The sequence below is a fragment of the Macrobrachium nipponense genome, chromosome 33, assembly GCF_015104395.2.
Source record: "Macrobrachium nipponense isolate FS-2020 chromosome 33, ASM1510439v2, whole genome shotgun sequence".
Lineage (NCBI taxonomy): Eukaryota > Metazoa > Arthropoda > Malacostraca > Decapoda > Palaemonidae > Macrobrachium > Macrobrachium nipponense.
In genome coordinates, this window is record NC_087219.1 from 27,555,732 (window position 1) to 27,569,240 (window position 13,509).

Genomic DNA, 13,509 nt, shown 5'->3' on the forward strand with positions numbered 1-13,509 from the left:
TGTTAAAGTACACTATTTTAAAGAAAATTATACACTATGAAGTTAAAATTTATGAGTAATAAATTGATAAAAAGGATTGTCAGAACTTTGCCAAGTAGTAAGCTATGTCAGAAACTAGTTCTGTGTATAATATATGACTGAAAATTAATGCTATTAGTCGAAATAAAGAGAATAACGCGTTCAGCGACGTGGTCGCTGGAACAGAACCCCGTCGTTAAACGAGGAGTATCTGTATCTTCTTGCAAAGCATAATTACAAATTAGATGCAGCGTCTACACTAAGATACACTAATTTACAAACACAGTTCAACAAAGCAGAGAATTTCAAACTTACTTGTCCACCATCACACAAAAGATTATCAATAGCACATTCGTTAATGTCATTACACTGTCGACCACTGTCATCAACCATATAGCCAGGGTTGCAGATGCACCGATAGCCACCTTCAAGGTTTTCACAAGCTCCGTTGCGACATATGGTTGGATTCATCGCACACTCGTTTATATCTGTAAAGATTAAGATTAATACATTTCAAATCAGGACAAGTATTAATGGTCATCTGCATAAAAAACATTTGCTGCACTCCATCTTTCATATCAAACCTTAAAAAATTCAATAGATATCCCCTCACCATCTCCTTCATAAGTGATACCATATCCGTGTGGACAGAGGGAGAGGAATTCCTGTGTCCCAGGTTGTGGACATGCTTGACAAGGTGTTCCCCAACCCATGGGCTGTCCCAAGACAACTGTGCAGCAACAGCAAGCAGATTTTGTTGTGGGCATTGTAGATGGATTTGAGCACTGCCCGTCTCGATAGACAGCATAACAAAAGTCCAGTTTAGTATCTGGAAGAAACAACACACTGTAGTTACAGCATACACTATAATGTACATATAAACATGAAAATAGAATAAAACTTATATTATCCTACTTCCATCAATCTGTCACGTGAAATGTTGATGATGTTTTAACATTTACTCTACAGTATTATAAAGATAATGGTATAGATTTTTATTTACAGTATTGTAACAATGAAATAGATTTTTATTTAAAGGTGGTTCATGATCAGCAATGAACAGGCCACTGCACTGTTGCATATCCTACAAACTGAATATGTATATAGCGTACAGTATAGCTATCTAACTGTACATACAAACCACTGCCTTCCCCAACATTACCCTTTGCCAAGATGTTACCATTTAAAAGAGGGAGATTTCCCACCACTAGTGAAGTGGAATTGCCTTTTCCTTTTCATTTCTAGATAAAGTATGCTTAACGTCACTACTTTAAATCAATGTATAGTATACTGCTATAGTAGATTCACATCAACCATGCATTTGATGTCTAGCCAGTCCCTTACAACGCTCCTGATTGGCTGTTGATAACCCAATCACAGGGCTGGAACTCTAAGTCTCTCTCAAGAGTTCACATAGGCAGGATGTATGTTCTACTTCTCCTGAGGGATACACGTTTGAAAGATGCATCCCTCAGGAGAGGTGGGACATAGATCTTAACCATGTGAACTCTTGAGAGAGACTGAGAGTTTCCAGCCCTGCAATTGGCTTATCTACAGCCAATCAGGAGCATTGTGAGAGACTGGCCTAGACATCAAATGCACGGTTGATGTGAATCTACTATAGACAATAATTGGGGTAGTACAAACCCACCCATCTGCTTATACCATTATGGGCTGGTCAGTTGAACAAGATACACTGAAGGCATAAGGCCTGTTTATTAAACTAAAAGCAACAACAAGAATCCTTCCACTTACCAAGACAGGTAAGGCCATTTGCACCTAGAGTAAATCCTGGTGGGCATTCACATCGAAAACTGCCATCACTGTTGATGCAACGGCCATTCTTACATGGATTTGAAAGGCATTCGTTGAGATCTAAAAAGAAATGGAAATACAGTACAGTCACTCAACATATACATAGATAATCCACCTTTTAACATTATAAAGCCTCTCAATATGAGTGCAGACTGAATAAATTTTAATACACTCATCTTCATCATCATCATTATTATTTTTATCATAATTTTTTTGTTTGTCTATCACAGCCATCCTATTTGACTGGGTTAGTTATTTTATTATGCAGAGTTAAGGGTTGCATCCTGCCTCCTTAGGAATCCAACATTTTTCTCCCTATGTGCACTGTTTCCAAGAGCACACTCATCCACATGAGTCCGGGAGCTACTTTTGCATCTACATAACTTTTCCAGGTTCATTTTCAGGAATCTTGGGATCAAGCCTAGTATTGTTATGATTATGGGTAAAATTTTCACTGGCATATCTCACCCTTCTTATTTCTATTTTCAGGTCTTATTATTATTATTACTATTATTATTCAGATAATGAACCATAATCATATGGAAAAGGCCACAGGGGCCACTGACTTAAAATTCAAGCTTCCAAAGAATACTACTGTTCACTTGAAAAAAGTTACAGAAGATGATAGGATCAGTTATTAGACAAGAAAACAAGATACAGTAATAAATCAATAGATAATAAGATAAAAATAAAAATAAACTATTAAAATACAAGGTAATAGACAAAAATTCCTTTTGACTAACTATACACTTACCAACACATGTTTTACCACTTGGAGAGAGTGTATAACCAGGCTGGCAAACGCACTTGAAAGAGCCATCCATGTTGACACATTTACCATGATCGCACATGCCAGTTTCTGCGCATTCATCTACATCAGTGCAGAAGCTGCCATCAGTAGCATGGGTGTAACCATCATCACAAACGCATCGGTAGCTACCATCCAAATTTTCACATCGACCAGACAAACAGATCCTAGGGTTTTCTGCGCATTCGTCAATGTCTGCAAGTAAAAGATATAGTATAATGCAGACAGTTCTCATGTGTTAAGATACAGAACTAATATAAATATCTTAATACTGCCTCTCCCTTTGTATGTAATGCATGGATATACCATAATTGACTTGAGGTGTGAATTACAAAACACTTTTCTGAAGCTCTCACCAATGCAGGCAAAACCAGATGGAGAAAGGACAAAGCCAGAGCTGCAAGCACATTTGAAAGACCCATCCATGTTGGTGCAAACTCCATTGGCACACATTCCTGTTTCACTGCACTCATCATGATCTGAAACAACAAAAGACGAACAATCAATATATGGAGAACCAGTGAAGCATATGTTCTATTATCACTACTAGTTTATAGTGAAATTCTAATGATTTCCCTTTCTTTTTAAGCCAACATATAAAACTTATAATGTTTCCAAATATGGCCATTTACCTAATAAGGACTGCAAAAGGGTACTAATTTTGTTAGCAAATGAAAAGGCTTCAGTTGTAAAGAAACTGGAGTTGAATATAAACTACTGTATTACAATAATGATGTGGCCTAATATCTGTTATCTGTATCACAGTGATGCCTGGCAGGAAACATACCAATGCAATTCTTTCCATCTGATGACAGATCAAATCCGGGAGGACAGCGACAAGTAAAACTTCCCTGAGTGTTGAAACACTGCCCACCTCTACATGCTCCCTGCCGACATTCATCCACATCTGTAAAATGCACAAAGAAAAAAGATGTCAGATCACAAGCACTCAGTGAACAGCAAACCTCTGCCGGTTTACAAAATACCTACCACCATAATATCTAATTATTATCCAACTGAAATCCAATGGAAGAGGTGAATATTTTCACAAAGTTTAATAAAAAATAAAATCTGTCCAATCTGATACAGAGATCTATTGTTAACAGGTAGATGGACATATGATGGACATATACTATGTACAGAGAAGAGACATTAACTCCCTCCTATTTTGTAGTCCTAAGTAATAGCAATCACTTCTCAAAAAGTTCATTCAAAAGCTCTGATGGACATGAAATAAAACAACAATTTGACAGGAATCAAAGAAACAAAAAACTATCAAAACAGTATTGGGAGGATGATCCAATGTCCTCCAGGAAACATTATTGGCACCATATACTGATTCTAAGAAACAATTTTTCAGAATTACATGTACTGTATGTGAAAAATCTTTGTAGTGTCTATACTATTGCCCATGTACTTTCCCCTCTGAACAGACTGCATCTTGTACTGTATTTCCCTCCATCAAATACAATTTTTTTTTCCTGAAGTCAGTTCTGGAAAGTTACTGCGTGTCCTAGGGGCTGAAAGTTATGTTTTGCATGTCTATCCTAGCCTGAAAGTATTATGATGAACTAGGATGAAAATAGCAAACAGATCTGTTAATTTTCTTACACAAAATACATGCTCCCAAAGCCATTTATTAACGACAAAAATAACCACACCTAGTTAATAACAAGACGTACTTTAGTCATATTTCGACATAAATATGTCCCATGTAAATAGTTTCTAGAGATTTATTTATGCTAACTAAAAGCAAAAAAAAAAAAAACTCTAAATTAAGTTTAATACCACGAAATAAACTTACTTCCTCCCTCAGCTGATTTTTCCAAACCAAAATACGTATCGATTGCTTTCTAAGTACATATTTTATAATATAATATAGTAATAATAGGAGACTACATACAGTATTAATGGATAGTACAGTGAAGTAAAGCATAACTTTTTACAAGACCCAAGAAAAAGATGTATGTATATTTGTTATGTTTGTATTTTATGAGGGTCTCAAGGTGCTTAAGCTAGACCGCCAATAACCAGACAACGGTTCTGTAAACCCTACGAAGGGTAAACCCCATTTATGAATATATTGGAAAAGCGCCACACCACCAAAACACTGATAACCAATCTCTGATAACCAGGGGCTGCCTGTACTTTTTAAGAGATTGTACAGTATAGTACTTTTGAAGAGATTGTTTAGTACAGTATTACTTTTAAAGAGAATGGGCAATAAAGTACTTTTAAGGGGCATGCTGACTACCGAGTTTCAAGGAATTGTTGAATTTTAGATATTTACAGTTTCTAACCGTTTTATGTCTAAATAAACATATCCTGAAGCAATAATAATAAAAAAAATTTTTAGACTGGTTCACTGACAATCTTGTTCATCGCTTGTATGACACTGTGAATCACAAATCATAATAAGAATTGTAAAAAAAAGTCTGCCTGAATAATTCATGATAGATCCAAATGAGTTATAGACTGTTTTTGTTGGTTTTATGCATAAATAAACAAATCTAGAAATGTTGTAGCGTAATAGATAAAACTGTTTATAGGGATAAATGAACCTTCAGAATCGAATTATATATATTTTCTCATTTCTGAGTCCTGAAATATTGCTCTTTTACTGTTTCCTGAAAAGTTATTTCTTTTTCAAAATTAAATGCTTCAATCTCAAAGAAGACTGAAACAAGACTTATGTTTATTCAGTATTATTTGTAGCATCAGTGGTAAAAACTAGAGGGAAATAACCTTCAGTCATTAGATATAAGTCATTTACATCATTGAATGGGGCCTTATGATGTTAGTGCTCTTCATAAATGCAAATTTTAGGTAATATATAAATCAAGAGAGAGCACAGTTTTATTAATTGGATTATATTGTAAACTTCATGGCATATTTCTTATACAACAAAACAGTTTCAGTGCAAAATTCAGCCTTCTAACTTTAATAGTTTTGTAGTTATTACAAAATAAGCAAATTTTTTTTGGGGGGAGGGCCATTTTCTCAACTTAGTTTTCTCAAAAATAAATTCTTATAACTCCAAGAAAACTGAACAAAACTCAATGGAACTTCTACAGAGTATAGCAATATATCTACAGTGGTACCTCGAGGTACGAAATTAATCCGTTCTGAGGCGGCCTTCATATCATGAGTTTTTCGTATCTTGAACTGCATTTTACATGTAAAATGCCTAATCCGTTCCAAGCCCTCCAAAAACACCCCAGTAAATTTTATAATAAAGCTAAATTGACCTATAAACAATGAAATACTACAACAATTTGGACCACTCAATACCTAACTTAATACGTACTAGTAGTACTAATATGTATGTACCTGTAAATAAAGTGTATTAGTGTACATGGTATACAAGAAATATTGTACGTACATACATACATATGTAGTAATATGTGGAAGCTTACCTTTTGAGTGAGGCTATCTCTGAAAGTGGCGACAGAGGAGGAGGACAAACGGCAGATACGCACACTTAACTTTACGAAACACATAAAAAAATGTCAGAAAAATATAAACTAAACTTTACGAAATACATTAACAAAACTGTAACACTTAACTATACAAAAAACTTAAAATTAAAATTTTCTTTTTCTTTTTTTGATTTTTACATTCTTTTTTTACTATTTTATACTTTACTTTTTTTTTTCACAAAATTTCAACTTCTTCACCACTTTCAACTTTCTGTTTTTTCATAGTATCACTTGGTTCTTCCTTTTTGCTTACTCCTACTAAAGGCCTCTTTAAATAATAACTATCCAAGAATGATTGCTTCTGCCTGCTTTTGACAATGTTCCTGAAACGACTCAGGCAAACGTCATCGAACTGTGCAAGCATACGACCTGTGTAAGCCTTTTCGGGGTGAATCTTTTCTACAAATGATTGCACCTTATGAAAAGCAGCTAGAGGATCCTTAATTTCAGCCGTTGTCATAGAGTCGTTGTCCTCCTCCTCACCGCTGCTAGAGAACTCTTCTTGAACGACGTTATGTTGCATGACCTCCAACTCCTTCAGGTCATCTATAAAAGCTCCTCTTGGTGCTCCTCGAGAAGGTCATTGATGTCGTCCTCGTCGACGACCAGCCCCATGGACTTGCAGAGTGCAACGATCTCGTCAATATCTGGTTGCGAAACAGTTTCATGATCGTCAACTGTTCCTGAATCTGCAGCACCAGCTTCGCCCACGTCGAATCCCTCGAAGTCTCGGGCAGATACGGTATCAGGCCAGAGTTTCCTCCACAAGGAATTCAAGGTTTGCCTCGAAACCTCCTGCCAAGCTTGGTCGATGAGACGGATGCATATCACAACATCGAAATGCTCCTTCCAAAATTCACGCAAGGTGAAGTTTGTGGTATCGGTGATGTCGAAACATCTCTTGAAAAGATGTTTCGTATACAGCTTCTTGAAGTTTGATATCACTTGCTGGTCCATGGGCTGGAGGGGAGGGGTGGTGTTAGGCGGGAGATAAAGACCTTGATGAAGGAATACTCTGCTAGGATATCTTCCTCGAGGCCAGGAGGGTGAGCAGGGGCATTGTCCAACACCAGCAGACATTTCAGAGGGAGGCGCTTCTCTTCCAAGAATTTCTTCACTGTTGGGCCGAAACACAGATTTACCCACTTGGTGAACAAAAGTCTTGTTACCCAGGCTTTTGTATTAGCCCTCCACATCACTGGAAGCTTCTCCTTAAGCACTTTGTGGGCCTTGAAGGCTCGAGGAGTCTCCAAATGATACACAAGTAGGGGCTTCACCTTGCAATCCCCACTGGCGCTCGAACAAAGTGCGAGCGTAAGCCTGTCTTTCATAGGCTTATGCCCGGGTAGCTTCTTCTCTTCCTAAGTGATGTACGTCCGAAGAGGCATTTTTTTCCAAAAAAGGCCAGTCTCATCACATTTGAAGACTTGTTGAGAACTGTAGCCTTCGTTGAGAGTCATCTCGTTGAACGTCTTGATAAAGGCTTCAGCTGCTTTCGTGTCCAAGCTGGACGCGTCCCCATGCCGCACCACCGAATGGATGCTAGTCCGTTTACGGAATTTTTCGAACCACCCATGAGAAGCCTTGAACTCTGGGGTTGGCGTCGATGTCCCTTCTCCTCCGTCGTCTTCAGCCTGGGCAATCAAATCGACGAAAATAGCGCTGGCCTTGTGGCAGATTACCGTCTCCATTATCGTATCGCCAGCGATTTCTGTCTTTTATCCAGACAAGAAGCAGCCTTTCCATTTCATCGTGCACGTGGCTCCTCTTGCTGGACAAAATAGTCACGCCCTTGGAAGGTGTAGCTGCTTTGATGACATCCTTCTGCTTAAGGATGGTGCCTATTGTCGACGGATTTTGGCCGTATTCCTTGGTGATCACACTCAATCGCATACCAGCTTTCATACTTTTTAATTACCTCTATCTTCGTCTCCAAAGAAAGCATCCTCTTCTTTCCGTGAACTTCAACTTTCTTGGGACCCATGACTACGTATATACTGTACGTAATTATGTTATGTCGTATATGTATGTAGTAAAGTTCTCACACAACATGATGAAGTATACTACTACGAAATCACTAACGAATTTACGTTAATAAACGAAATCATATAGAACGAACGAATTCCGCGTGCTTACGATACCGATGATGCCGCGAAGGGCCGAAAAAGCACGCCGCTACGTAGATGCATGATGGGATCATGGGAGAGAAGCTGACCAATAGGAGAGAAGGATCTTATGGCGGTGACTAGCATCAGGAACCAATGGGAGAGCGGGAGGATGGTGGTGAGTCTACTCTGTTGGCGGCGCGCGAGTTTTAAAATTGTTATCGGTGGTCCAGGCGAATCTCGGACTTTACAGCAACAACCTTTCACATCTTGAACAATTTTCGTATGTAGAGCCGCAAAAATCTTCGTATTTCCTTTCGTATCTCGAGTTTTTCGTAAGTTGAGCCTTTTGTATCTCGAGGTACCACAGTATATATCTTGATTTGCAAGGAGCGAAACTGATTTGAGTGAAACTTTGTTTTGGGCATATTATTTTTGAAAAGTGACATCATGATTTTTTTAAATGCAAATAATTAACTTAAAAGGTCAGATTTATAACTCTTTATCTTTGAAAAATTCCATTATTAGTAGAAGAATAAATGTGAAAATTTGAGCAAATTTCTTCAATCATAAGGTGGCTATAAGCACTTACTTTAAAATGAAGCCTTATGGAATCAGCGCTCCCCTAAAAGAGATTGCACAGTAAATATAATAGTACAGTACTTTTGAATAGACTGTGCAGTATAGTACTTTGAAGAGACTGCATATTACAGTACTTTTGAAGAGAATTTAACATTATAAAGTAGGTGACAAACACACATCAGTGTTTACCTCTGCATCTATCCGTTGGGTGAAGATTAGAATACCCTTCGTAACACTGGCAGGCATAACCATCACTAGTGTCCACACAGCGTCCTCCTTCACCACAGACTCCAGGATTGAAAACGCATTCATCAACGGGAGGGTGTAGTTTTCCTACCTTTTCACACATTTGGTCGTATAACTCTGTTAGATATAATACAAAAACATCAGCTTAAATTGCTGTGATAAATTGCATAAACACAATATCAATATTACCACTATTCAGAAGATAAACCCCAATTCATATGGAACAAGCCCACTGGGGACACTGACCTGAAATTAGAGCTTCTAAAGGATATATGGTATTCACTAGAAAGAAGTTACAGAGATAATAGGAAATACAGAAAAAAGGGATCTTTTATTAGAAAAGAAAAAAGATAAATAAAGAGATAATAATTCAAATGAGTAAAATACAAAGTGAATTGTTTTAGAGTATAGTATACGGATTAGATAAGAATCAAATAGGTAAGGTTAGGTTTTGATCTTCTACAGCATCAGATTAAGGGACATCATACTCCAAGAACCCTCCTAAACATTGTTTAAAGAATAGTGGTTTGCTTCCATGAAAACTCACTTATGCCAGATATAAAAACAGAAATGTGCTATGGTACACTAAATGCTTTAGCTGAATCATAAGGATAACATCAAAATGTTATTCTGATGTAGCAGAAGAAGAAAAAATATGAGAGTGAAGTGTGGTACATCCAGTCGGATAAAATGTACCAAGAGCATGCTAGACTATTCAGTAAATGTGTTTTAATATGAAGATGCCTAGAAAAAAATCTAATATCAGCTTGCAGAAGCATAAATATATTTTAAAAATATGCTTGGACTGTACTATGATGTATTTTGTGCACATAAACTTCAACGTAACATCACAACTTTTATCTTATGCACTCCTTTAACCCACTAATTAAATCACCTCACATAAATCTCACTCTGATATCTGACAAAAGAATAGTAAGGGGCATCTGAAAACCCCTGAGCAACTGACAAAACAAGGTGGCCATAATATAAACACTTACCTTCTCCAGGCATGGGACAAGGGACGCAGTCATTTCTTCCTTCACCCCAAGCTTTGCCCATGTTCTTGCCACAACAACAAGCATGGCGTGTCAGTGATATTTGCAATGGTTTACGACAGCGTCCGTTGGCTGCTATTTCTGTGTAGCAAAATCCCTGACGTGCATCTGTACAAAAAGGGATTAAGATTCAAACCTTCAAGTTATTCTAGCTAATTTAAATTGAAAAATGGAGTAAAAGTCAAGTTGAATGATGAAACTACGTACAAGTACTGTACTAATTTAATCCAGAGGCTGCAACATCAGCTTGACTACCCTGATTTTAAAACTTCTACAAGGTTTTCATCATCCAAAATCACAAGCATAAACAAAATATGACTGAGCAACTTGAATCAGTTATTGATGTTCATGAGTAATTCAGTGAATCCCAAGTTATGAAAAACCTATACTACAGTGGTCCCCCCATATTCACAGGGGATGTATACCAGACCCCCTAGCAAATAGTTAGATTCCGTGAATAGTTAGAATCCCTATAAAAAAAAGCTGAAAACAGCCTATTTTGTTAGTTAAAACTCAAGAAAAACCCACTAAAAATTTCTATACTTTGGTTTCTTAATAGTTTTATCACGAAAAGTGCATTTTATGATGAAATTGATAAAAAAAAAAAACAGGAATTTCTGGATATTTCTCATAGAAAAATAACGCAAATAGGTGAATTTTTCGCGAATAATGGGGGAAAAGTTCCCGAAAGAAATTTGCAAATGCGTGAGTCCACAAATCCAGAGAATGCAAATACAGGGGGTCCACTGTACATATATTTGTAATTCATAATCAATTACCAAGCCAATCTATGTGTCATTCTGAGGAATTTACATCAACAAAAGGAACACAATGAGAAGGGTTTACCTATGCAAAGTTTCCGATCCTGAGAAGGAATAAATCCTGAGTCACAGGTGCAATAGTAACTGCCATCTGTGTTGACACATCGCCCATTCTGGCAAACGTTATCTTCTGCACATTCGTCTCGGTCTTCACAAGCATTAGTCTCAGGATTCCTGGACTGTCCCTCAGGGCATTCACAAGTGAAAGAGCCAATGCTGTTAACACAGACACCTCCTTCACAAAGTCCTGGTATGGCTTCACATTCGTCAATGTCTGCATGAGGACAAAAAGATGTAATTTAATTCTGCTGCCTAAATAAAGGAAAAATGTCCCTACATACAACTGTATAAAGAATAAAACACAAGTTTTTCCCTATATCCAATTTTAAACAGTACTACTGTATGGGGATACAATCCACAATGAAGTAAATTCCTCTTGTAGTTTAAAATATATATTTTAAACTACAAGAGGAATTTACTTCATTGTGGATTGTATCCCCATTTACTTAGAGGTACGACATAGTACCTGGCTTCTGCAGTACTACTGTATATTTCAAGAATTCCATATCATCAAACAAAACACAATAAGAATCAAACCCACCAACACATTGCCCACTGTGGATGTTCTTAAGATACCCTTTATCACAGTCAAGTCTGGTAGGACAGTGTTCACATGGGTGACCCCAGGCCTTTCCGATGGTTGCACAACACAACTGCTTCGTACATACAACTCCAGGTAACTGTCCTTGGCACATGTCATGCTGGACTTTTGTGAAGCACGGGCCTGTTCGGTAATCTGTTACAACAAAGAAAATTCTTCTTGAAATTGATTAATCAGCTGCAAGGAAATAGCAACTTGAATATCTTACAATCTCTTGAGACTTTTACTTACTTAGAATTAATTTCAAAAGTTGTACATAAGTATTTCTAAAAGAGCTCATGACATTAAGTTTATCAATGGGAGGAGTATCAACTAAAACTGCCATGTAATCAACATACTGCAATATCTATGAAACTTTTGTATTCTATAACAATTACTTCAGATAATTAGTTCTCTATCACCATGAAAAATCTGTAAATTTTTCTCAACGACATTTAAATTTACCCTAAAAAAATTCATATATTATGGCCTATCATTTTATTAAAATTCTGAAATGCAATAATTCATTTCTCTCTACAACTGACCCTGTACGACGGCACCTCCCCCTCCTGGAACCATCGGTAGATGGTGGTGGGGCTTGGGACCCACAGCTGCCCAGTTACGAGGTAAATAAAAACAACAAATCATATTGTGAGAGCATTCCCTACAAGCAAGCAGGCATACTGTATACAACAAAAAAGAAGCATCACATACAAAATAAATGAAGAGCTTATAATAAGTAAAAAGACCTGGAGGGGATTGGTGCAAGCAGTAAAGATACACAGGGTTAGTTCCATAAGCAATGTCACAAGGTACGTATACAAAATATGACAAATCATTTTGTGAAAGCATTCCCTAGAAGCATGCATGTACTACGTATATAGAAGAAGAAAAAAAAAGCGCTTGATATATGAAACAACTGAAGAGTTTACACTAAGCAGTGACCAGGAGGGGACTGGTGCAAGCAATAATGAAAAAACAGTGTTAGTTTGGGAAAAAATGTCATCTCTTTCCATTAAGAGACGAGGAAAGAGGTTGTTACCTTAAACTATCTGATAAGTGTAAACTTTTTATAGCAATTTTTCGTTCAGTAAAATGTTTCAAAGATGAAAGATCACTACTACTAATTTTTCTGTGATTGCTCCTGACACCTTTACTACTATAATACATGATCATAATAGCTTTTTCTGAGATGAAAAATGAAAACTTTTACCATGATGGGTTTTCATCTGACCAATTATTACTCATCTTCCAATGTACAGATGATTTAGGTAAACACGAGAAAAGCTACAGTGTAAATGTCTGAGATCTTTGAAATTTTTTTTTCTTTATAAAATGTAGAAACATTACAAAGTGGAATGTACACCAACTGGTGTACATCCTAATCATGTTAACAGGATAGGTGGTAATTAAAAAAGTTCAATGCTAAAAAAAAAAACTAGAATACTTGAAGTGCACTGAATATGAAGGTAAAGTAAAATGTCTTATAATGCCTTCTTAAATGACATCAAGTTAAAACTGATATACAATAGTACTACCTTACGATGCTCTGTGCACTTAGCAGCTTTCTTTAAGTTAACATTAATAGTACATTGTAAATTATAATGACCTTGAAATATGCATCTCAGACAAAGCATGTGGTTCATGAAAAGTTACATATATATGTAGTAATTAAGACTGAACTGGCATACCCACACTTCTAACTATTCTTCCCAGGTAATAGATCCCATGTAATTGGAGATTCAATTTAGGCTCTAACAACATAACCTGCTACAAAATATTCAACCTGAATGCCATATTCCCAGTTTCCATGGACTGAGCAAAGGTACTGTAGTAATCAAATTAATAATTTTCCAAATATGAGGACATTACAAGAACAATAAAAGAGGTTGAATTACAGCAAGGAAATATGTTAAGGAAGGGACATACACTACACAAAA

At 36.8% G+C, this 13,509-nt stretch overlaps 1 protein-coding gene across 1 annotated transcript in view; it reads right to left on the minus strand.

Annotated features, from left to right (window-relative positions):
* The window catches only part of LOC135203049 (fibrillin-1-like), a 141,760-nt gene that overhangs the window by 44,785 nt on the left and 83,466 nt on the right, over window positions 1–13,509 (minus strand). Inside the window, exons 6-15 of the mRNA XM_064232635.1 lie at window positions 11,531–11,725; window positions 10,955–11,203; window positions 10,052–10,216; window positions 8,997–9,170; window positions 3,429–3,548; window positions 2,998–3,120; window positions 2,588–2,836; window positions 1,774–1,893; window positions 632–847; window positions 334–506 (exon numbers count right to left, since the gene is read on the minus strand). Coding sequence (XP_064088705.1) covers window positions 334–506; window positions 632–847; window positions 1,774–1,893; window positions 2,588–2,836; window positions 2,998–3,120; window positions 3,429–3,548; window positions 8,997–9,170; window positions 10,052–10,216; window positions 10,955–11,203; window positions 11,531–11,725 — 1,784 coding nt within the window. The remainder of the gene's footprint in view (window positions 1–333; window positions 507–631; window positions 848–1,773; window positions 1,894–2,587; window positions 2,837–2,997; window positions 3,121–3,428; window positions 3,549–8,996; window positions 9,171–10,051; window positions 10,217–10,954; window positions 11,204–11,530; window positions 11,726–13,509) is intronic.